Source organism: Phalacrocorax aristotelis, chromosome 4 (genome assembly GCF_949628215.1).
Source record: "Phalacrocorax aristotelis chromosome 4, bGulAri2.1, whole genome shotgun sequence".
NCBI lineage: Eukaryota > Metazoa > Chordata > Aves > Suliformes > Phalacrocoracidae > Phalacrocorax > Phalacrocorax aristotelis.
The window spans coordinates 73,526,871-73,549,382 of record NC_134279.1 but is presented as its reverse complement, the minus strand read 5'-3'; the positions used below and the strand labels follow the sequence as shown (position 1 = coordinate 73,549,382).

At 39.0% G+C, this 22,512-nt stretch overlaps 1 protein-coding gene across 1 annotated transcript in view; it reads left to right on the top strand.

Moving 5' to 3' along the window:
* DOK7 (docking protein 7) overlaps positions 1-16,825 on the top strand; it is a 67,798-nt gene extending 50,973 nt beyond the window's left edge. The window contains exons 8-12 of the mRNA XM_075091987.1: positions 241-283; positions 8,979-9,044; positions 10,117-10,188; positions 13,208-13,360; positions 15,032-16,825. Coding sequence (XP_074948088.1) covers positions 241-283; positions 8,979-9,044; positions 10,117-10,188; positions 13,208-13,360; positions 15,032-15,168 — 471 coding nt within the window. The 3' untranslated portion in view covers positions 15,169-16,825. The remainder of the gene's footprint in view (positions 1-240; positions 284-8,978; positions 9,045-10,116; positions 10,189-13,207; positions 13,361-15,031) is intronic.
* Positions 16,826-22,512: the final 5,687 nt, after the last annotated feature.

Here is a 22,512-nt window from a genome sequence, read left to right as displayed (position 1 = left end):
GTTGTTGCAGAGCACCCAAAGCCAAGTTAGTTAGCTTTTACTAAGGGACACAAAGGTTTTGCCAGTTATGCATGGTCTGGACACCTTTAGGTCTGAACCCTTTGTGTCTGTTCTGGGTTTTAAAATCACGTGTTAAGTTTTTGTGATGGTGAAGTGAGTTCTCTGCCACTCTTCCAATATTTTGTAAAGTTGCTATGTCTTGTAAAGATTTTTAATTCTGAAATTTTCTGTTTTCTTTAGGGAACAGCAACGTTACAGTCTGGAGTCTTACCAGCTATACCAGGTAAAAGCCATTTAGTTATTTGCTTTGTTAAAGAATAATGCTTAACTCCCAAATTGTGATGAGAGAAACAAGTTTATGGAAGGAGAACTAAAGACTATATTGAGAGGTATCCTATTTGTGTGTGGTTTTGCTGATCAGTTAATGACTGACAATTATGAAACAAATCTGTAGTATTTTTGTAAAGATTAATATGTTTGTTTTTCCTTTCCTTTTGTAATCTAAAGAGGTGCAAAGTTGTCAGTTTCCATATAAAGTTTAGTGCTTTTTCTACTTACATGGTAGAAGAATATCAAGAAAGTGTTCTTTTTAGGCTATATTAACACAAAGGGGAAACCTGATTTATATGTTCTGTAAGTATACCTTGTTTTCTAAATAACACAAAAACACAGGAATGCTTCCTTACCAGAGGCAACATGGAGATGCCTCTCTCATGTCAGTGGAACTACTGACTGACTGACAAAATCAGGAAAGGGAGAAAGCTGAGTATCTGGCCTGGAAAGATTATTTAGGCACAGATAACACACTGGCTGTCTGCATTGTAAATCTGCCTATCAGTAGAATGTGTTGGTCATCCAGAGTTCTGTTTGACGTAGCCAAACTGGTCTGGCACCTTTCGTATCATCATTTTCCTTCAAAGATAACATTTTGTGAGCATTTGGTTTTGTGTACTGTCTCCACCTTGTTCCATTGAGAGATCTGTGCAAAGTTGTTGTTTAGTATCTTAAACATCTTCATATTCCTTAAACTATTTACCTGATAATTCACTAGATCCATTAAATTATCAGGTTGCCTGCTTCCAATAGACATAGAACAGCTTTTTGTGATTGGGTTTCTATATTACTTTTAAAAACCCTGGCAAATATGTAAAGACGTGTAGCTGATTGATACTTGTGTGAACAAATCCAGTAAGATACCTAGGATCAGGAGGTGTGCCTGGAGAAGGTCATAAGTAACTCTATTCCTTTGTCTGTCTTAGCAGGAGAAAATCCAGAAGCATTTAGCAGATCTTGTTCCTAGTTATTCCACTCGAGTCAGTGGAATTACTCTTGATTTATAAATGTGTAAGTAGAAGCACAAATTGGATCGTTAACTCTAATTTTGTCTTTCCTGCTGGTACTCAGGTTTCTAGTCCTCTAATCAACCCAAGGAAAGCAGAGCACTTACAATTAAAGTGTGTGTAAATACAGGGGAACGTGGGTCTGTAGGTGTGGTGGGCACAATACTATTTCTCATTAATTTCAGTGGCAAATTAATTGTGGATGCAAACAGTATCTGACAAAACTTAATCTCGGGCTATTCATGCAGATGAAGAAGATAGCTGTTTTGATAAAACCTATCATTAAGAAAATTGAAAATGTAGAAATAGATTTTTAGATCAACAGAAAAGGAAGACACAAGACTGAAGAAATTTGAGTGGGTGGGTTATTATGTCTGGTACACTAGCAGAATATGGTTTAAGAAAAGAATTGAATACTTTTTGGAATAAGTATAAATGCTTTAGGCAAATACAGCAACTAGAACCGGTGACTGAAGTTTTTAGCTGCCTTTATGGGACTTCCTCTCTCAAATGCTCTCATTACATACCTGCAGAACTTCATTCTTCAACAATACAATATTTTTTTGAATACAAAAGAAATCCATGTTTCTGTGTCTTTGCATTTTATTATCCTCAGATAATTTCCTTTTAAAGTATTGTCTTTAATATAAGTGAACATTTCAAGTATAATTGAACTTGGCATTGCAAAGCTTTCAAAATAGTACTTTGAATGTTTTGCTTCCATGATCTTTAATCTGAGCCATTGACTGAAGGTCCCTGGGTGCTGAGCAGTCACTCAAACAGTTAGTTCTGTTGGACTAATGGAACAGCATTAGAACCTTTCTATGTTCCTCTATTATGATTTTTTAATCCATTGTTGAGGATAACATAAGGGCACACTGATTTGAGGTAACTACTTTGAAAACCTGTTTTGCACATGTACGTGGCAAGAGACCTCTACTAGCATGAATGATTGTACAATGACCCCACACACAGTTATGGTGTTTGCTAGTCCACTTAGTCATAAACACGTTCCTTTTTTATCACAGAAAGGATTGTATTGTATTTTCATTCAAATACACTGTGTGAATGCAAACCCACTTCTTCCAGTGCTCACATGTTCTGTACAATATTTTTGCTCTTGAATGCCTCAGTTCTGTAGCAAGAAATGGAATTAAAGTGTCAGGATCAATTGTTTAAATATTTTTCCATTTTATTGATAGTGGATGTGGGTGATGATATTCTCTTCCTACTGTTAGTTACATATGCTGAGCAATAGACTCAGCAACTTCAGAGAAAAATGTCTAATTCTTCTGGCAAGCTGAAGTGTTCGTAAAAGTGGCAACAATTCTGAATTGTATTCCTAGATGGAAAAAACAAGGTTGGGGTGAATAATTTAATCCTGGTTTAAATAGTTTGATTGCCTTTGTTATAAATAACTTCATAAAGATCGATTAGAAAGACTGAATTAGATTGCTTGCATTTTTTATCATAGCTTTGTACTAGAGATCAAGGTAAGGCATTCTTTGGAGTTGTATGATGTCAGTATGCCTGCTCTTGAGTTATAATGACAGGCATTTTTGGTTATTATGGACTTTAAAATACCATGACAGTATAAAGGTTCAAAAATGTGATTCAGATTTCCTGATTTCTGAGGCTGCTGGATTCTGGAGGCACCTAGGTTTAATATATTTGGTCTAAGAAGTTCTCATGGGACCTACACAGAGTTTCTCAGGAATCCTTAAGAAATTCTGTAGGATGATCTAGTGAATGCAATTTCAGAGATATGTATGTAGGTCCTTTTCTCAGGAGCTGCTTATGCGTTTTGAATTAAGGGATCATGAATGAGCTGCACGTTCAGTGTTGAGAGGTGGAACCAAAAGACAGCACATTTCTTCACAGAATGGTGAGCTGAAGAGCTTGTCATTATCTTGATTATCTTTTTGGTACTATAAATCAAAGTATTGTAGGAAAAACAGGGCTGAAGGGGTTGTCTAGCTCAAGCCTCTGTCCTGAGGTTAGGGTGTATTTCTATGTGTGTCTGACAGGTGTTTAGCATGTTCTGCAATGAGAATCCTTAATGCACCTTAAATCATGTGAAGTCATTTGTTATTCTTATATTTAGAATGTGTTTCCTAATAGCTGTGGTGTTTCTTACTGTAATTTAGGCCTTTTACTTAAATCTTGTGCTACTCTCTAGTTCATTGCAACACTTTAGGTAGGAACCTCCCGCCCAGTCTTCATGGTCTCCTCCAAAATATTTGGATTGTCTCAGTTGAGCAGAACCCAGTCACAGCTTTCCTGTATTATCAGTGATGTTTAAACCATGAGGTTGGTTTGGGGGGGAAGTGCCACTACTTCTGTCCTTGGTTGCCAACACTTTCAAGTGAACTGAGCAGTCTGAATTCCAAGACTCCTATTTAGAGAAGCTAAATTGAGAGCTGGAATGGGTTGCAGAAATGCTTGGGGTCCCTCTGTAATCCCTAGAGAAGGCATTTCAGGCAGGCCTTGTGCACCATATTTCAGAAACTTTTGTCCCTTCACATTAGCTACAGGGAAGCTGATTGCCTAGGCATTCCCAGGAGCCAGACCCAGCCTTGGGCATTTCAACCCCCAAATTAAACAGCTATAGTGGGAGGGCTGATCTCGCCATTCTTCTGTGCTGTAGGCACATTATTTTTTATTTTTGTAATAAATTAATAGCTGAATGGGAAAATAAGTTAACAAAAATCCTCTCGTGGAAGCAGCATATTTTAGTATTGTTAAGGTTTGTGACTTTTTAATTCTCGTCTTTTATTTTTGTCTGTGCAGTTCCATTTTTTCCATCTTCCATAGAAACAAATTAATCAGCATCACAACAGACACTCTTGCTATCTGACAGCCTCTTTGCTTGTAATACCAAGCCTACACAATGTTTGATGGGAAATGTTCTGAGAGGATGAATTGAGGAATAAACATAAAACAACGCCGTGAATTGGAATTCAGCTGAAATATTAGCTGAGTGCTGATTATAAACATTGCATCTCTATAAAATTGTTCTTAGGTAGATAGGGAGTCAAGGTAGGGACATAAAAAGTAAGAATAAAATTAAGTATATAACAGGTGATAGGTGCTGAAAATGAACTCGGCTGTCTGACAGCTTAGTTTTTATGATGGAAAATTAGGCTTTATTTAATGCATTTTAAAAATTTTTATTGAGAACCTATGCAGCCCAATACTTCTATTCCAACCTTAGGAGTCAGCTTTCAAGGAACTAAGAAGAATCTGGGCCATACTGTGTTGGTTGTTGTTGCTTAGGTTGAAAATAATTTATAATTCACAATTTTTTTTTACGGAAATGTGTTGTAAGCTCTTCAGATGTAGGAAGACAAAGTATGTTATGATATTATTAAGCCAGTAAAGGACTGTGTGCTGAACAGTGTCCACTGTAAATATGTCATACCTCATAGGGCTAAACACTGCAATAGAAGAGCATTATTATAATGAGAAACTGATTAATAAACCCCTGACATAATATGACATGCTCCTTCTTGATTGTGCTTTATTTTATAAGTGCACTCAAAATAATTCTGTAAGGAAAGAAAAATAGGAGCTCAGAAAAAGTGGTTTAAGCAAGCTGATTAAAATACATATTGCATTTACAAGCTAAACCTTGGCCTTAGTGATTTTCTGAATTCCTACAGTCACTGTGGTGAAACCGTATGCTAGTGAATGATCCAAATGCTGCTGCTTCATCCTCTGGGCTGAGTAGGTCCAGCACGGTCCTGTTCCCTGCTTCAGGGGTGACAGAAAGTGGTAAGTCCATGCCACAGCGGCCTTCTAGTCCTGCCTTTTCAGTATTCCTGATTTGTCCCCCATGCCTTATCCTGACAACTGAAATCTGGGGAAATTACATATCTCAGCCTTCTAGAACACAAAGGTGAGAAACCTTATTTGCAAACACAGTGATTATTTCAGCTTTTTTTTCTTTATTAACGAAACTCATTATGTGAACTTCATTCTTGGCCAGTGTAGATCCTGAGCTTCAGCTGCATCAAGATTTTTGGAGCAAATGTATGTAAAGCATCTTTGAAGGTATATTTTTCAAAAAAAAGACACTGGGTTTCCTGGTACAGGAAAATGATAATGATTTTAGCTTAACACTTTTGCATTTTGAATGATGGGAGGCTGGGCGGGAGTGGTCCTACAGCATGGGAAGATGAGGTATTTAGATCCTCTGTGATTCTTTCGGACACGCTAAGCAGGCATCTTTGTGGAGCAATATTTGAACAGTCACTGTGCTTGAATGCATTTCTAATTTTGAGTGATTTTACTACTTCTGAAGTTGATTGTTAGAGAGAGGAGGCATTTCTGATTACAGTGAAATCTGTAGAGCAAGTAAGCATTTTTAAGCATCCCCATCAGCTTTTATGTATTGCAGATAATGCCATTTGTATAGCAGAAAATATACAAAATAATTTTGAAAATTGAAGACTAACAAACTTGGAAGTGTTATATGGCAATTACACAGCACCAGGAAGTCTTTTATTACATTTACATGAAAAAACCTCCTGGTGTACTTGCAGTATTTCTCCTGTCAATCAGTGTCTCTAGGCTCTAGATGCTCTTTTTAAGCAAGGTATCTGTTCTCAAAGGAGGAGATGGAAATGTTGCTTGGCTGAGCGGATCAAAGTACTTTGTAATAAATGTAGTTTTAATTCAATAAGAAACAAGGATTTATTGTAGAACATAGTCTTTTCTTCTGTCCAGCAGTCAAATTTACTAGCCCAGACCTTCAGAGTTTGTGACCTGCTCCGTGAAGGCAAAGTAGAGGCTGGGCAGTAAGAAGTGATGACTTGGTAAATGCAGTGTAGTATTCCGTTTGTCTACTCACTGGCCATGTAATGATGGGTGACAGGATTTGAAAATGTAAACTCTCTGGGCTCAGTTTATAACATGTGTTCCAGCTTCCCTCTCATTTGTTAATTTTTTTTCATGTCTTCCTGTAGCACATGTGCTGTAAACTGTGCTTATTTTTGAAGAGTGGGCGTAAAGAAATGACTATGAAGTTAGAAAAATATTTCGAATAGTGGTTGTCTTCACTGAGCTACATCAGACATTTGAGCCTAATCGTATGTAGGAATGTGAAATGTTCTGCAGCATACTTTCATTTTGTCACATTTTGAATATCTTCTTCCTCTTGCACACTGAGGAAAGTAGAACAGAAATAACTCTCTTTATGAGCTACTCAGTTTTAACAAAGACTTGAGCGAGTCAGCCACACAGAACTGGATGGCAGGGGAAACTGAAAAAGTTATCCTTAACAATCCCTTGTAAGATGAAAAGAGTGATGGAAGGGAGTGTCTGTCTCCTGCTGGATGCTTTATATGTTCAGAAATTTATCATGCTAACTTGCTTTTTCCATTCCTGCAAGTTTTATCCTAGGATTCACAAATGAGAAACAAACCAGTTTATATGGTAGCTGTAAAGAAGAAGGAAGAAAATACCTAGGTCAGTCTCTGTCGACATGTGTTTATACGACGCAGTTCAAAGCTTCAAAAAAATTCCATGAGAGATTTGGCTATGTAAATATTTGTTAGTTGCCAGATTTGAAAATGAGGAAAATGCAACAGGTCAAATCCTGAAGCATTAATGTAGTTCTTTTAAACGAGCTCCAAATGGGAAAACTTCAACTTGACCATAAATGGATTGGAATATCTTATTGTTTTAAATCTCCTTTCCTGTCCTGTGTGCTTTTCATGAATCCTAAAAATGTTGCTTAAAAATCCACGTACACTCTGGAATGGTTTCTGCTGAATTACATTAAGTTTTTGAGGGAGAAAAAAAATCCCCCCACGCTAGGTTTGTGATGAAGCTGAATTAGCATAAAGCTGTAGTCTTTCTTTAAAGTAAGGTAAGGCTTTCAGCTGCATAAAGCCTATTCTGATATCCTTAGTAATGCAGAGACAGGATGCTCTGAGATGAGAAAAAGGAAAATTAATTACAGTTAAAATATAACTAAATCAGCTAGTCCAGGGCTGTTGTATTTTTGCATTTCTTTTTACCAGCAGTCTCGTTAAAAACAAATTTTCAAGTAACGTTTTTAGTGGTTGAGTCCTCACCAGTGTGTGTAAAGGTTCTACAACCTGATCTCATTTGTTGAAATACAAAATCAGTTTCTCGGTATGGTATGCTTGAAAAGTGGGGGGTTTTTAGCTTTGGATTACCCTATATATGCTTTTGTGTACAGAAAGACTACAAAACTAAAAGCTTTAGGTTAGTTGTGCACTTCTGAAAGAAGTGTTTATTATTTTTTTAATCCACTGTCCTCATTAAGTGAAATAATCTGAGGGTTTTATTTAGACTTATTTTATAGAAGTGTAGGAATAATTTTATAAGATGGGTAATTATTAGATTTAGAAAAAATACATGAATGTATACTTTATACAGGGGAAAAAGGAGAAATTGCCATTTTCTTTAGGTTCCAAGGTCATGCAGTTGTCTAAGGTATTTGAGACTTTCATTTATTTTATAGATTTTCTTCATTTTGTGTAAGAATTACAGTAATTTTTGGACACTATTTTAAAAATAATTTGCAGAGAAGTGTCTCACCTTCTCAGACAGTGCTCATCTGTTTAGAAGAGTGTTAATTTTATACCTGATCCCCAACACCCAGCAGCACATGGCTCCGCTGCCCTGTCACCGGTGGCAGGGTTACTCATAAACACAGCCTCCCACCCTGTTTCTGTTAAGGACCATTTACTTGCACAAGAAGTTCCCTCAAAATTATTCATGTGAGGACATAAATGCCACTCATGTTGATTAAGGTGGCCGCAGTGACAGCAGTAGAGACAAGACATTCATGGCTGGATAGCGATAACGCTAACCAAATGGGTAGGTATAATGCTGATTCATTTGCTGGTTAAATAGAGGGATATGTGCACATAGACAAACCACACTGCATGCGTACCACCCCCTAGGCTTCAGAGTTGCTAGCTCCTGTTTCCTCAAACTTCTGTACCTAATACTGTACCTGGGACAGCTTCCTGCTGATCTGAATAGGGCTGTGCCATCTCACGTGCCCACAGGAAGGCTTTCCTGGCTGTAACACTTGGAACGGTACTTCACAAGAACCAGCTATGACCTGGATTCAGACCCCATGGAAGCTAGATCCTTCGCCTACCCTGCCCCCGTTTATGCAAGTCTAAAACTGAATGGTGGACTACTGAAGCGCGTTACAGTTCTTCCCATTAACTTAATAGGTTTTGGATCCAGTCTGATGAGATTTTGATGAACAGTTTAAACTTTGGCATTGCAAAGGCAACTTCCCACTCAGTTTTCATTGCCATTTTACTTCTCAGTTCAAGACGACTCTCTCTGTCAGTAAGGTAGTACCCACCACAAACAGGGAGGCCAGTATCCTGAGGTTTTATAGAAGGCATCCTTTCTTTCTAAAGAATGAAAACAACAAAATTACATTATAGTGCCACAATCTCAGGATAAAGAATTTAGGAAAAAAAAAAAGAGACTATTGCTTAAATGAAGAACAATGACTTATAATCCTTATTGAAATTTTTCTTGATGTTTCAGAATCACCCACTAAAAACGCTGATGCACAGCAGATATTTAATGATAATACAAGCATTTAGATTTAATGTGAATATCTCTCTTTGAAAACAGGTGGTGCTTCTGTCATGGCAGCTTCTGGGTCCTTGAAAGTACATAGAGGGCACAGTCTGCAGGCTGGTAAGTGTAAGTGGTTATGAGGTACGTGTGTGTGTGCAAATATAAATTAATTTAAACTTAAATTATTTTAAACTTCAACAAATGTTAAAGGTAATGTATTACTTGATTCCCTATTTAAGACTTACATATTTTTTTGGGTTTATTGCTTTGCAGGGTTTTTGTTAGAAAGGCATTGACAGATGGGATAAGTTTAGAAGAGTCTGTGACAGATGAGATAAGTGTCAGAGCATAGGCAGTAATCTTATTCACAGCAGTAAAATGCTGCCAGCACTTTAACAAAGGACACCCACTAAAAAAACTCCACCTCAGGCCATGAGAAATCCCCTACCCCAGCAATGATGTGGTGGGGAAAAAAACCCCCACTGCATTTGAAGAAACTTCTTCATAATAATAGAGAAAGAAACAATACCAGCATATAAAACTATAGGCGTTTGTCATGCAAAATTAATCCAAATATGTTCATTCTATGGGCATAGCTTTTTAGCTTGCCTTGTTTGAACTGGGATGGAGTCTGAGATCATGAGAGAACCTGGGCATCCTTTTTTCAGCTTAGTGCTCTGAAAGCACCAGTGATGATGTGCAACCTGGCTTCTTGCAGAGATGATGATTTGCACTTGGAAAGCAAAGTTATCTTTGGAAGGGCTAGTTTAAGCATCTTCTACAGAGCTTTGTCAGAAATCAAGAAGTTACCCATCTTGCTGGAGGTGGAATTTTAACAAGAGTCTTCCAGATGCTCCCAAGATCACCTACGCACTTCTCCCTGATTCATGCATTCGACACAGCTTTGCTCCCACATTGATGTACAGCAAAACACACTGTTGACTTCAGTGGCCTTCGCTTGTGAATACTTGTTAAAATGTTCTGTTTATTTCCTTGTCGTTACGCTCATTAGAAAATGCTGACATCGCCACTACAGAAAAGTCAATGCTAACCACTGTTTCTACTTCATGAGATTATTCAGTATGATTATTCAGATTAGAAGGTTACAAGTCAAAACCAGAAAATCATATGCTTTGTTTTCATTGTGCAAATTCCTTAATCCAAAGCCACTGACAGTGTTCCTGTACTCTAGGTCCTAAGTGTGGTTATGAGATGTTACCGCTTCCTGCAGAACCCGGAACTCCTACTAGCCCTGAGGAACCTGGTGAGTAAAGATCTTTGGAGCCAGTTGTGTTAGAGGACACTGACATCTCCTGTTTCTTTTCCCATTTCTTTTTTTGTTGTGATTTCTTCTAAATGTTTATTTTTGAGAAGGTGCCCTTTGAACATGTCAGCTTTACATGCATGCTTACACACACACACACTAATCTTGGGGCTGTGTTTATGGTGTTGGTTTTCTTTCTGCATTATTTATTGCATGTTTCTGAGAATGACGCCTACATAGGGTAGAAAATACAAATAACTAACACTTGCTGAAAGAAAGGCCAAAACACGTTTCAAATATAATTTCCTTCTTCCCACTGATTATACTATCTTTTCCTTTCTTTCCCCCTTCATTTCAGTGCCACTCTGTTTTCTCTTTTACTCTTCTCCTGTTATTTACTTAGCTATCTTTTTTTCTTTCTACCTTTCCCCCCCTTTCTCTTCATGCAATCACAATTCTTTCAGAATGCTGCAACCATGCATTTGGTCTTTTTTTTCCTCCCAAAATTCTTCTCTGTAATGATGTAAAATTCTGGTCCCCTGACCACTCTTGTAAGCATCTTCTACCTCTGTCCACCCAGAACAGACTGCTGAAAGCATTGGCTTTGTCCATGCCTCTCTGTGTGTGCCTTGTTTTCTTAGTAGGAGCTTTTTACTCTCTTATGCTTTTCAAATGAACCTTTCTCTTCAAACAAATACAGCCCAGTTTTTAGTGTCTAATGAGGTTTGGGTTTTTTTTTTTATTTGAAGGAAAACTGAAAAGCCAAGTATTTCTGTTTACAAAGAAAGCAGTTTCTGTTAAGACAACACATACTAAACAACAGGAGACTTTCCCTTTTCTTCCATTCCAGTTTGCCCAAGTTTGTTGTTGGTTTGTTTTTTTTTCCTTTGAGTTAAACTATAGCAAGAATATTTGATTGTTACCAGGCGTTTCTTTGTTCTGTGTGCTTATTTTGCCTTTCTTGCACAAAGCCCCACCAATTAATATATGTGTGGTTTTTTAGTTCTTGGGAAAATCACTTGGCTTGTCTGCATCAGGTATGGCATTCAGCTTCCTGAAACCTTTCAACTATTTATCTCTATAGAGAAGTTTGCTAGTTTCCATGCTAGCTAGCCTTGAGGAGACTTCACTTAAACTCCTGCTACATCACTTTAACGGTGTATAGAGAAACTTAAAAAATTATCTTTTCCTTCATGGCTATGCATGACTCTGTATCAGTCCTTAAGACTGTCATTTGCTTACAACTTTAACTATTTGGGATGTAGGTTTTCCATGTTATGGGTCTGCTGAATCCCTTTTGTCAGTCAGGCCAGATTCCTTTGAAATACTTTAGACAGAATAATTGAGAATAGTTTCTGAGAATGGTGTTTGATGAAGATATAGAAATTTCTTCTTTTTTATTTTTTTTTTCTTTTCATTTTGTTCCTAACACCTGCCTTTGGAACAACCTCAAGTCTGATGGTCAGAAAAATGTTTTGTTACTTTGTGGATGTTCCTATGTTTTCTGTATGAAAATATGTCAGAAACTTTCCAGGCTTTTAGAATTTTGGACTGCGTAGTAGACTCCTTTGATTTACATAGCTTAAGCCTGGAGAAATTCCATTATCCTGAAACCTGCTGTAACCTCTGACAACTCGTTCTGTTGCCTGACTTCATATGAGTTATCTCTGCTGTTCATAATATGGTCCAATATGCTGTTGGTTGGATATAAAAGTCATTCTCTCCTGTGCTATAAAAGCCTTGATCGCCTACTGCCTTTCCATTCACATCTCATCAGTGTATGAATGGACAGAAAATAAAAGCAGTGATTTGGACAAACAAAGTTTTGATATGAGTTTTATGTGGGGACAAGGAAGGTCTTAATGGGAGAACTTCAGGGAAGGGAGAACCTGAAAGTGATACCATATTTTTCCTCTGCACTCCTCTGTCCCAAACTAACTTAACACCAGAAAGTGTTTAAGAACTTCAACTGGACTGACAGGTAGGTGATTACTAGCCTGCTGAGTAGGACAATGAAAATGTGCCTCAAAGCCTTGCCTAAGCACAGAGAGAATACAGGTTTGTATTTGGGTCCTGTAGCCCAGGTAATTCTGGGAAGTCCCTTGGTATTCATGGACTGAAAAACTAGATGTAGGTGCCTGATGTCAGGAAGGGGTTGAAGGCTGCCTTCTGTCTTAGTTTCACTTTTGATAAGATTAGAACAATTGAAAGTAGGGCTAGAAGAGGTCATGAGAATTCACCAAGTAGACAAAAAAGTTGTCTTTAAGTCAGAATCACGTCATAGAAAACTGTTTCCTAGTAGGTTGTTAGTCTAGTTCTTTTTTTAGAAATTTCTAGATGCAGAAATTCTTCAGCCTCTGAGGGGTTTCCTCTAGCGTTATTGTGATCTTTACTATTAGAAAGGCTTTCCCACTGTCTCATCTTCTACTTTTTTCCTGCAGTAGAAGTATTTTATTACCTGGTCTGTCCCTACTTGGCATCATTCTTGTCTTTTTCAACTCAGTACAGGGAAGCTGTCAATGTCTCTTCAAGCTTCTCTTCCACTTGCTTGAAAAAGTTCTTCAGTCCCTGTTTTTGGGACATACATTCTGAACTTCTAGTGATTTTGGTTGCTCTCTTGTGGATGATAATAGTCCACATCTTCCTAGAACATATTACTCATGTAACGCTTTACTAACCTGAGTTAGAGCTGAAAGCCTTGCGAGGCAGTGTTGCATACATTGCTTCTGTGTGAAAATTTCTGCATAGTGTTTGCCTTTCTGTCACAACACAGCGAGATCACTGGCTGTGGTCTGTGGCCTTCTGCACAGATCCTGACTTGATCAGGCTCTGAGATCTTTTCCTTAGAAACCTTAGTCCTCTCATGTCCCATCTATGACTGAGGAATGTGCTTTTTGGCAAGCTGAGTTGCTGCTGCTGAGAGTTTGATTCCAGAGTATTTGATGGGACAGTGCATTTTTATGAAACGGATCATTGGTCGTTGCAAACAGTGTCTATAACAACATGTTACTTATTTTAGAAGGAGCAGTGGGTTATTCAGCTGATGTCCCTGCATCAGATCGATCCCACAGTGAGACAGCCACCTATGTTAATATTCCTGTCAGCCCTACTTCCAAAAAACAGCTTCATTACATGGAATTGGAACTTCAAGAACCTAGCACAAGCATTCGAGGTAAGGAAGTCTACAATACTATTTAAACAGCAATGGACACAGTAGTGTAGAATGTATGGGGCATGGGGAATCGTAATTTCTCATCTACCCATAGGCCCGTTCTAACAGAGGAGTTGAAGCCTGGCATGTTTGTGAGGCACTTCTTGTGATTGCCAACTCTTTTGGAAAAGATTTTTAAGTAACGAGGTTCTATAAGATGTTGCATACTTCTGACAGGTGCATTGTATATGCACTCCTTCTAAAGTGAACAATTCTGTGTCTGTGGAGTTTGACAGACAGTAATTTGCTTCATGTTCGCAAGATTTTCATTGCAGATATTAGGGCTACGCTTACTTAATTTTTCTTGCTTGGCTTCAGAAACAGGGCTGTGGGTGTAGGTGTACCAGGTTTGCTCCTTAAGATACTGACACTGGACCCATGCAGCAAATGCTTAAAAATAGCACACAGCATTCTTCTATCTGTTCTCCATGAAGATGTGTGAAAGTGCTACAGAGAGGGAGCCAGCCCAAATATTTGATTTTTAAAAAATATTTTATTCTGTTTTCTGGATACGGGTATCCAATGCTTTAGGACAATTAGCACATAAACATGCATTATAGCTAGCATGTATTGTCATTTAGAGATGCATTCCTCCTTACAGAAAGCCCCTAATCAGGATCTGGCATTTTGTTGTTCACATTTGGTATTAATGAGTTTTCCATGTATAGTTTTCAGCTATTGAGATTTTAATTTTTATACTTCTAATTTCAGCGAGTTTATTAACGTTGAAATGGTAGCACTTTTCCCATTGATTTTTTTTGATGTTTATATGGCTGTTGTTAAGTAATTCTAAGCTTCTCCCAGGCTTTAATATAGTTCTCTGTACAACACCCTGATCAGATGTAAAAGTGATGTTTTATCTTCATTTTAAAGACAGTGAATGAAGGCGTTAAGAATGAAGAGCCTAATTCCATAAACTGACATAAACTTTCCTAAATGTCAACTACCCTCCCAAGCTCAACTTGTATAACTTTGAAGGTGCCTTTAATGACCATAATTATTTTATTTTTTTCATACTGAAGTGTTCCCAGCCTCTGGAGTTGTAGGTCTGCACCCATACAGAAATGGTCTGCTCCTGAACAGGCTGAGCAGCTTTTATCTGCCTTATTGCCAGTTATTGGACTAAATTGTCGCTCTGTCTAAGGCTGAAGGTAGTTGATCTGGCAGAAGTTCACAGAGTGCCTTATCCAGACAAGAAGAATCCCTGCCAACTGCCCTACCAATGATGGTTTTGGTGTTTTCAAATACCAGGTGTTATTCATTGCCTTGCTAGTAGCCTGCTAATGACCCTCCCAGAAGTGGGAGAGCTGAGTTCAATTTTGTCTTCTACTGGGAGGAGTAGGGGTGGAGATTCAAATGTGGGCAGAAATACAAGTGGTTCATTTGCCTATTAGAAGAAAAAGCAGATAGCTAAAATATGTAGAAAACAAAACTTTTGAGTTGGTTTTGTTTATTTTATTTTATTAGTTGTGGTTATCTTCTTACTCCCTTTATAGGGCTTGCGGTAAGACCAGACCAAGATTATCTAGGAAATCTGTGGAGGAAGTGTCTCAATAACTTAACCCTGGATCAGTTTTACCCAGGAATATATGAGGGATATAGTCTTTTACATGATTTCATTTGGTATTTCAGGGAGTGGATCATCCCGATATGCACAAATTGACATTGCAGCCACCGAGACAGCCCACAAAGTGGGAACACAGCATGCTCAGTGCCGGGAGGAACGCTTGCAGGAGCTAGAGCAGAAGAAGAAGGGGGGTCAGCAATGACCTGTCTAGGAAAGAACTTTTTGCTCACCTTAAATTGGTACTAATTTATCTTCCAAAAGATTCACAGTTATTGTAAAAACTAATAATACAAAAAGCTGCCATTGCTTATTGCATTTATACCAGATTCATTCCAATATCTTGATTCCTAATTGGAAAGCTGGTAGCATGAGGGGGGTGTGTGATCTTTCCTTTTATTTTAATTTGGTTGTAAAGTCCTTATTTTTTTTTTTCATGTGCAACGATTGATCTAAGTTACCTTTTTCTATAATTCTAAAACCCCAGAGAACCTGGAACCAGTTCCAGTGTTTATTAAATGATGGCATTTTCTTTAAAAATTAAGAACTTGAATGTGTGCAGATAAGGGAATGTGAGTGTGTGTGTGTGGTAAGTGTACACATATGTTTGCATGTGTGCATATGTATGTATGTAGGCACACATTATGGATAAAATATATGTATATATCTGAGTGTATAAAATATGTAAAACCTCTATTAATATATTAATGGACTCTTACAAAAGCAAGAAACTTCAGTGCCTGATTTTTTGCAGGCACAGTTTTATTCAATTTATGTGCTTATTTATGGACATGCTTAACTTTACCTATGGGTAATTCAGTTTTATACCTCACCAAATGTTCTGTAGCTTTGGCTAAAGTTGCTCAGATTTAAAAGCTGCAGCGTCAGGGATGCATATGTGTATGCGTACAGGCAAGAGCACACACAAATAAGTTATTTAATGTAATTATGTCTGTAAAGTAAAGTAATGTGAAGGGACATATTGGGTGCTTCTGTTCTTAAAAAACCTGTGTCAAACCATAGGCTTTGATTTCATAGTTGCTGAGTACCTGTAATTCCTAGAAATTTTCCTGGAGTTGACCATGTGTATCACTTTGAAAATTGGGTCTCAGGTTTCTCACACAGAATATCTTAAAATCAAGGTACTCAAAAAAACCCCCAACCCATTCACTTTTGAAAACCGAGTCCTTTATTTATACCTCCAAAACTATCCTTAATGTAAACCAACATCAAAAGCTTGAATCTAAAACTTTTATTGAGTAATTCTCTGCTGTCCCTAAATAGCATAAAACCAGTCCTGTGCAAAAGGATGACGTCTTCAGAGATGCTACAGAATTGAGGATGTTATGTTGTGTAGGTTTATCCACAAGCCTTTGACATCTTGCTTTTGTACAGCGAGATTTTGACTCAAAACTTGACCTAGTTTCTTGTGTTGCATTGTCTATGTAATTCTTGTGCTCTATGTATTTGTCCTGATACAGAATGTTATTTAAATAAAATGTTATGGCAGTGACACTAGGCTAACAAGGCAGTGCACTTATGAAGAAAACAAAGTTTTGGCCTGCAATAACATATCAGCTTTGGCTTCCAGAAGTTATCGGGAGTGATGCCTTGGGTATTAGGATTTTTTGACTGTGTCCTCTTCAGATACAGTATCACAGCCCATTTCTGTTTATCAGATATGAATTATAACTTACATTGGTGAGTGAAAGTGATGGTTTCACTAAGTGACGTATAAGGAGGGGTGGGTGTTTGTTTTTGAGGCAGAGTTTAACCTATAAATTTATTTGAATGTAGCCTCAATAGTAATGTAAAATTATCAGAAATCTCTCAAAGAAATAAAAATGTGTTTGAGAGTTGACAGTTGCCGTTGTCATCTGTCCTGTGCTAAGATGTACTTTTCTGTTTATCAGCCTAGCATATTTCTGAAGGAAAAAGAAATATTTCTTATGAGATTCCCAGTTTAAAAGATTTTTCTTCTTTGACAAATGGACAGCAGTCTGCTTTGTAAATGCATATTCAGTACAAGTGGAATGGCCTGGATTAACAGCTTCTTGGGACCAGGTTTATCTAACTGTTTATTTAAGGATCCTCCACTGGAGGACTTGCAGGGTTAAATCTCTTCCTATGTGTCTATTTATATTTAATATTTAAAATGAGCATAGCTTGCCTGATGCACTGAGCTGCAGTGTTTCCCGTCATGATACATGATGAAGCTGCAATGCAATGTTTCTATCGTAAAAATCTCTTTACCAGGAAAATATATTTCTCGGGTTCTCTGCAAAGGCTGCCTTTCTGTATGTTGCTCGGAATTGCTTGCTATGAATCCTGGACTTGCAGTGTGGGTAAAGATTTGACACAGTAGCGAAGGTCATCAGATCGCTGCTGCCCTTGAAGGAGGAGTCATGATTTTAAAAATATGTTTTTCAGGTCGAACAGGGCTGCGAATCTGTGCATGCACATGGTTCTCTCTGCACACATATTTGTGTATGTCAAGTAACTTCAGCTAGGATTAGCTAGATGGCTGGATATAAATTTGTACTCGTTAATGTAATCATAATTATCCTATAAGGCTTTTTACCAATGAAATATTTTCCTTTTTAGGCTTCTGTTTCTCTTTTTTTACCTCACTTGTATAGGACAAATAGAACAGATGACTTTAATTTATTTTTTAAGTTCACTTCATATTCTTACGTACTACGTTATGTTTGGGATGCTGAAGCAGGAGGCCAAAACTTACTGTTGCATCTGTAAAACCAGTAAAAGCTGGTTGGTTGTTGTTTTTGTAGTACCTTGCAGGCCTCCCTGCCAAGTTATAGGCTTGACACTTCTGCTGAAGAAAATAGTTTTCTCATCTGAACAACAGGAGCTCACAGAAATGGAAAACCTTTTTCCTAAATAAATAAAATAATGTACCTTCATCTTCCACTAGCGAACCAGGGGAAATGGAAGCCAAACCACAATCCTATGAGCAGGCCTGTGCTCACCATGTCGCTTCCATGGGTTAACTCCAGTACCGCTGTTAATGTACAAATAGTTAGGGGTTTATGCACACACGTTGCATAAAACTTGTGCATAAGTGGTCAAAAATACAGTTTGTGATTGCTATAGGATGATTCCAAACTCGGAGCTCTTCGCAAAAAACCAAAAAGATATCCCACACTTTTGGAGATAAATGTGACTCGTAACTTCTGCTGGTAGAAAAAAAAAAGCTTTGCTCATTTTTAATTCAGCTTCTACCAGAGCCAGATCTCCTCTTGCCCTTACCAGGAGTACGAGGAATTAATTACCAGAAGAACAAAACAAAGCGATGTGGCTGATACTTCTGTAAGATGTTCTTGAAGTACTTTAACATGGTCGAAGTGCTCTCAGTGATGAGAAAACACACTGTCTGCAAGTGCAGTGCTTGGGCATAACGGTTCGTGTGCTGCATACGTGCCTCCTTCTTCCTGATAGCCCTACTCAGTAGCTTACTGCCACATGTAGCTACTACTTCGGTGGGTTTTATGGCGTTCTTCATAAGCTGTTACAGAATGTTTTTATATGCAAGTATTTGAGTGATGGAATTTCTCCAAGTTAACATGTGCTGCAGGATGGAGGGCTGGAGTTTGGAGGCATTTAATTGCCCAACAATGCAAATAGTTGTCCGGGTTTTAATAGCCCTCTGGCACCTAATTGTGGAAAATGCCCATAGGTGTCTTTAGGCATCTAAATATGTGTGAAAATCTGCCCCAAGAGTTGTTTTTAGCAAATAACTTGGAAAAATGCCTCATTTTCCTCTCTGCTGTAAACAAAATAGCCTTAATTACTGCAGCTTGGAAACCTGTACTCAAATTTGGATTAGGAGTGATTACATTTTTTTATGAGATGCTGAAATGTGCACCCTTTGGCAAGCACCTTTTCTAGTTTGTCTGGGATAACACACACGCTATTGCTAAAAGACCCCAGGAAGAAGACACAGAATTTTATGGGTTGTGAGCTGCACATTTCTGCTAAAACTATGCATTTTTTCAGGTGAACGTGCTGTTATATTTTTATGTCACCTTTTATTTGGGAAGATGCTCAGCTCTCATTCGGCCAGTCACACAAACATTATTTTGCAATGTCGGGTGACAGGAAATGTTCATTTAACATCATACAGTAACAAGAACAAACACAACAGAGTAAGGATGCAAGAATCTGAGCTTATTAAATGGATACTTGAAGGAACAGCTCTTTAAATGTGTCTTTTCAGCGTAGGTGAGTAGAAGGAAAAGTGCCGGGTTTTTTTAGATTTGGATGGGTTCCGATGAGTTCAGTTTTGTGCTTTCCCTGGAAGAGGACAGGCTTCAGAGTAGCCTCACTGAGGCTTCGGACAGTGATGATCAGGTGGTTACAGGGTAAAAACAACTCTCCTGTGGACTTTTATTTGAAAGGCTGGAACATAAGTGGCAGGAAAATGCATGTAATTCACATCCTGGATGCTGATACAATAAATAGCTTTATGAGGTGGTGGGTGGGTTTAGGAAACTGCAGCTGCCAAGCAAACTTTGAGTTTAGTAAAAACTTCAGGGTAAGTGAAAGTGAACTTTAAAACTTACTTGCTTTCAAGCATTTGTCTGTATTAGAGCATCTAGAAATAATTCAGATTTATTATCCCACTGTGTACACAGAGGCGTATGTAACATCACCGTTTTACTGAAATAATAAGCGTCAACTTATTTGAGGAATGTGCGGTGGGGGGTGGGATCAGAAAGCAGATTTAGCATGACAGTAATTTGTCTCCACAGTACATTATACTGTTGTGAAATCCCTAAAAAAAAAAAATTTAAAAAAAGCCCTAGCATCTGCTATTGTAGAAGTTAAATTTTACTCATCTGTGGGCTGAGCTGGCAATTTATGGATAGTTCACATACAGAAAATAGAGCAGATTGCATGCTCGGAAGGCAACCGGGCCTTCGGATACCGAAGTTTTATTAGGTAAGGAATTGCTCAGGTTCGCCACACATCAGGGTCTCTGTCTCCTCAGCTGGGAGATGTACCCCGGGGACTGCCTCGGCTGCTGTAACAGTCTTTGTCCTTTTACTACCAGCAGTCAGCAGTACCGGCCACAAATTGGGGAGCGCAGGAGAAATTCATATTGGGAGTTTGATGGAGAAACAGGCAGGTGTCAGCAGAGAGCTGGAAAGCAACAGTTGCCCTTTGCCAGCTACAGTACTGACGGAAGAAGGGCAGTGACAGGGTGCCAGAGGAGTATTTGTCTGTAAAACATAGAGTTTGGGTCAGTGCTGGAGAGCGTGGCTGCATTGTTGCTTCTTGCGCAAAGTGTGGTTGTAGCAAGGGAGTGGAGTTTCCCGGAACAGGCTGAGGTTACTCTTGTGCCCTCAGTCAAACAGGAGCTGTGCTGGCACCGTCTCTACCAGGACTGGAGGGGAAACTCTGGGATGGTTAATGCCAATGCCCACTCTGAAGAGCCAGCCTGTCGTGCTGTGTGTGCAATGGAGGGGGTCTCGCTGTCCTTGCATCAAGTCATGCAAATGGTTCAAGTTTGTACTGTCTAGACCTTGGAGGGAATTATCCTCCATGTCTGGTTTACCTCCTCTGTGGAAAGTATGTGAAAGCTTAGTGTGTATGTTGGGTGAGGGGTGGCGGGAGCTGGGCCCCGCTATGACACAGAGGGCACCCTGACTGGACATGAAGGTGCACCCAATTCTGTGTTCAGCTATACCAGTGTTATTTACAATAGCTGGGAGATTTGCTAGAGCTTCATCAGGTCTATTGGAAGTCCAGGAACTGGTCTTAGATTAATTTTTGCCATCTCTGTGCTTTTTACGGTGAACACATGGAACTAGCGACCACAAGTGATAGCTGTGAGAATGTGTTTCCTGCGGTGACTGGACAGGAAGCCCCAGGTGGGCTGCTGTTGAGATTTGCTGACACTAGATACTCCTTCCAGCCTGTGTATCTCTGGCCAAGCCCTCCTTTACACTGATGACATTTATATTTAGACCCTCTCATTGCTGTCCATCTGGCCGGGGAACTGTCAAGGTGCAAGTTACAGCCTGCAGCTGGCCACAGCGTCAGTTTGGGCTGTGGCGGGAGCCCCGGCTCTCTGTATATCAGCACAGCTCTTGCCCTAAGCAGTGCAGGAAGAGCCAGAAGCAAACGGATAAAACAAAACCTGGTGGCCAAGCAGCAAGGTAGTCAATGTGCAAATGCCAAACTGCCTACCCCTGCTGTCAGTCTCCACTGTGTCACTGGAAAGCTGTAAGTGGTCAAAGCTGAAAAGGATGAGCTGCTCTGTTCCTTGGTTTGAAGGAACTGAAGAGAATTCATTTTGATTTTCACTGTATGCTTGTGGCTAAATATGCTCACTCCTCTTCCTCCTGTAATCCCAGATAGGTGCTGCAGCAGTACTTTGATTTGGACTTCTGATTGCCATGTCCAGGTACAGTGGCTGGCTTTTTCTTTCAGAAATTCCAGCATAGCTGTTTATACAGATGGCAATAAAACGAGAAGGAAAACAATTCCTAAGAATATCTCTGGAAAATCATGTTCTTATCCTGCATTAATAACTCCTCATGGATGAAACCTCTGTCTTGCAGTTCTGCAAAGCTCGTTCCTCTGAAGGGGAATGAGGGTCAGTTTGCACAAGACCTGAAACAATCGATCAGTGGTGAGGGTTAGTGACACCAGGAAACGGAGGCTAATGCAAACACTGTTTAAGATATATGCATCCCGTATAGATGATCGGTATTAGCTGCTTGAAGAATGGCTTGCAGGAGTGTTCCGGGCCACATTTACCTGTGTGGAAGGCGTTCAGACAGCTGGAATGTGTTTTTGGTGTAAGAATCTGTGTCAGTTCAGAACAGGCTAGGAACAAAAACCGGGAGGCGATGACTGCATTTCCCACTGCCAGCAGTCTGCTGTTGAACTGAAGTGAGCAGTACCCCGATTCCTCAGCTCTTGCCACAGAAGCCTCTTCTTCCAGAGATGTCACTTTTTGCACATAGTTCTTCTCACTCCCCTTTTGTTTTCTTGAACTTCAAAAGGGAGCAAATACTAGATCATCAGCGGCCCCAGGAACTGGTCTGAATGGCGACTCTTTACACTGTGACTGGGCATATTCGGAATTGTAAACGGGGGTTCCAGAACTTGGATCTGAACTGAGGTTGGAGGATGGACTCTTTCCCCACTGGAGGACAGTTTAGTTGATGGTTCTAGTTCTGATGTCTTCTCGAATTAGAAAAGGAGATTTGAATGTTAAGGTTAGACTCCCAGATTTGATGCCAAGCATTGCAAATTATTGGGTTTCATATGCAGGTTTCAAGTTCTGAGTGTGTGTCTTCTTAAAATAATGTAGCTCTCTTCCCCCTTTAAAATAAGTTGCCCGGACAATTATAACTGCAGAATATTAAACAGCATTTTATTGTAGTAAGAGGCTTATTTCAACACTCACTTGCCCTACAGAAATCACCAGGTTTAAGTTACAGTAGACCATTTCTTGACAGGCAGCCTTTGAGACCGAAAATAATTACTTTTATTAAAATGGATGTGTGCAGCTTTCTGA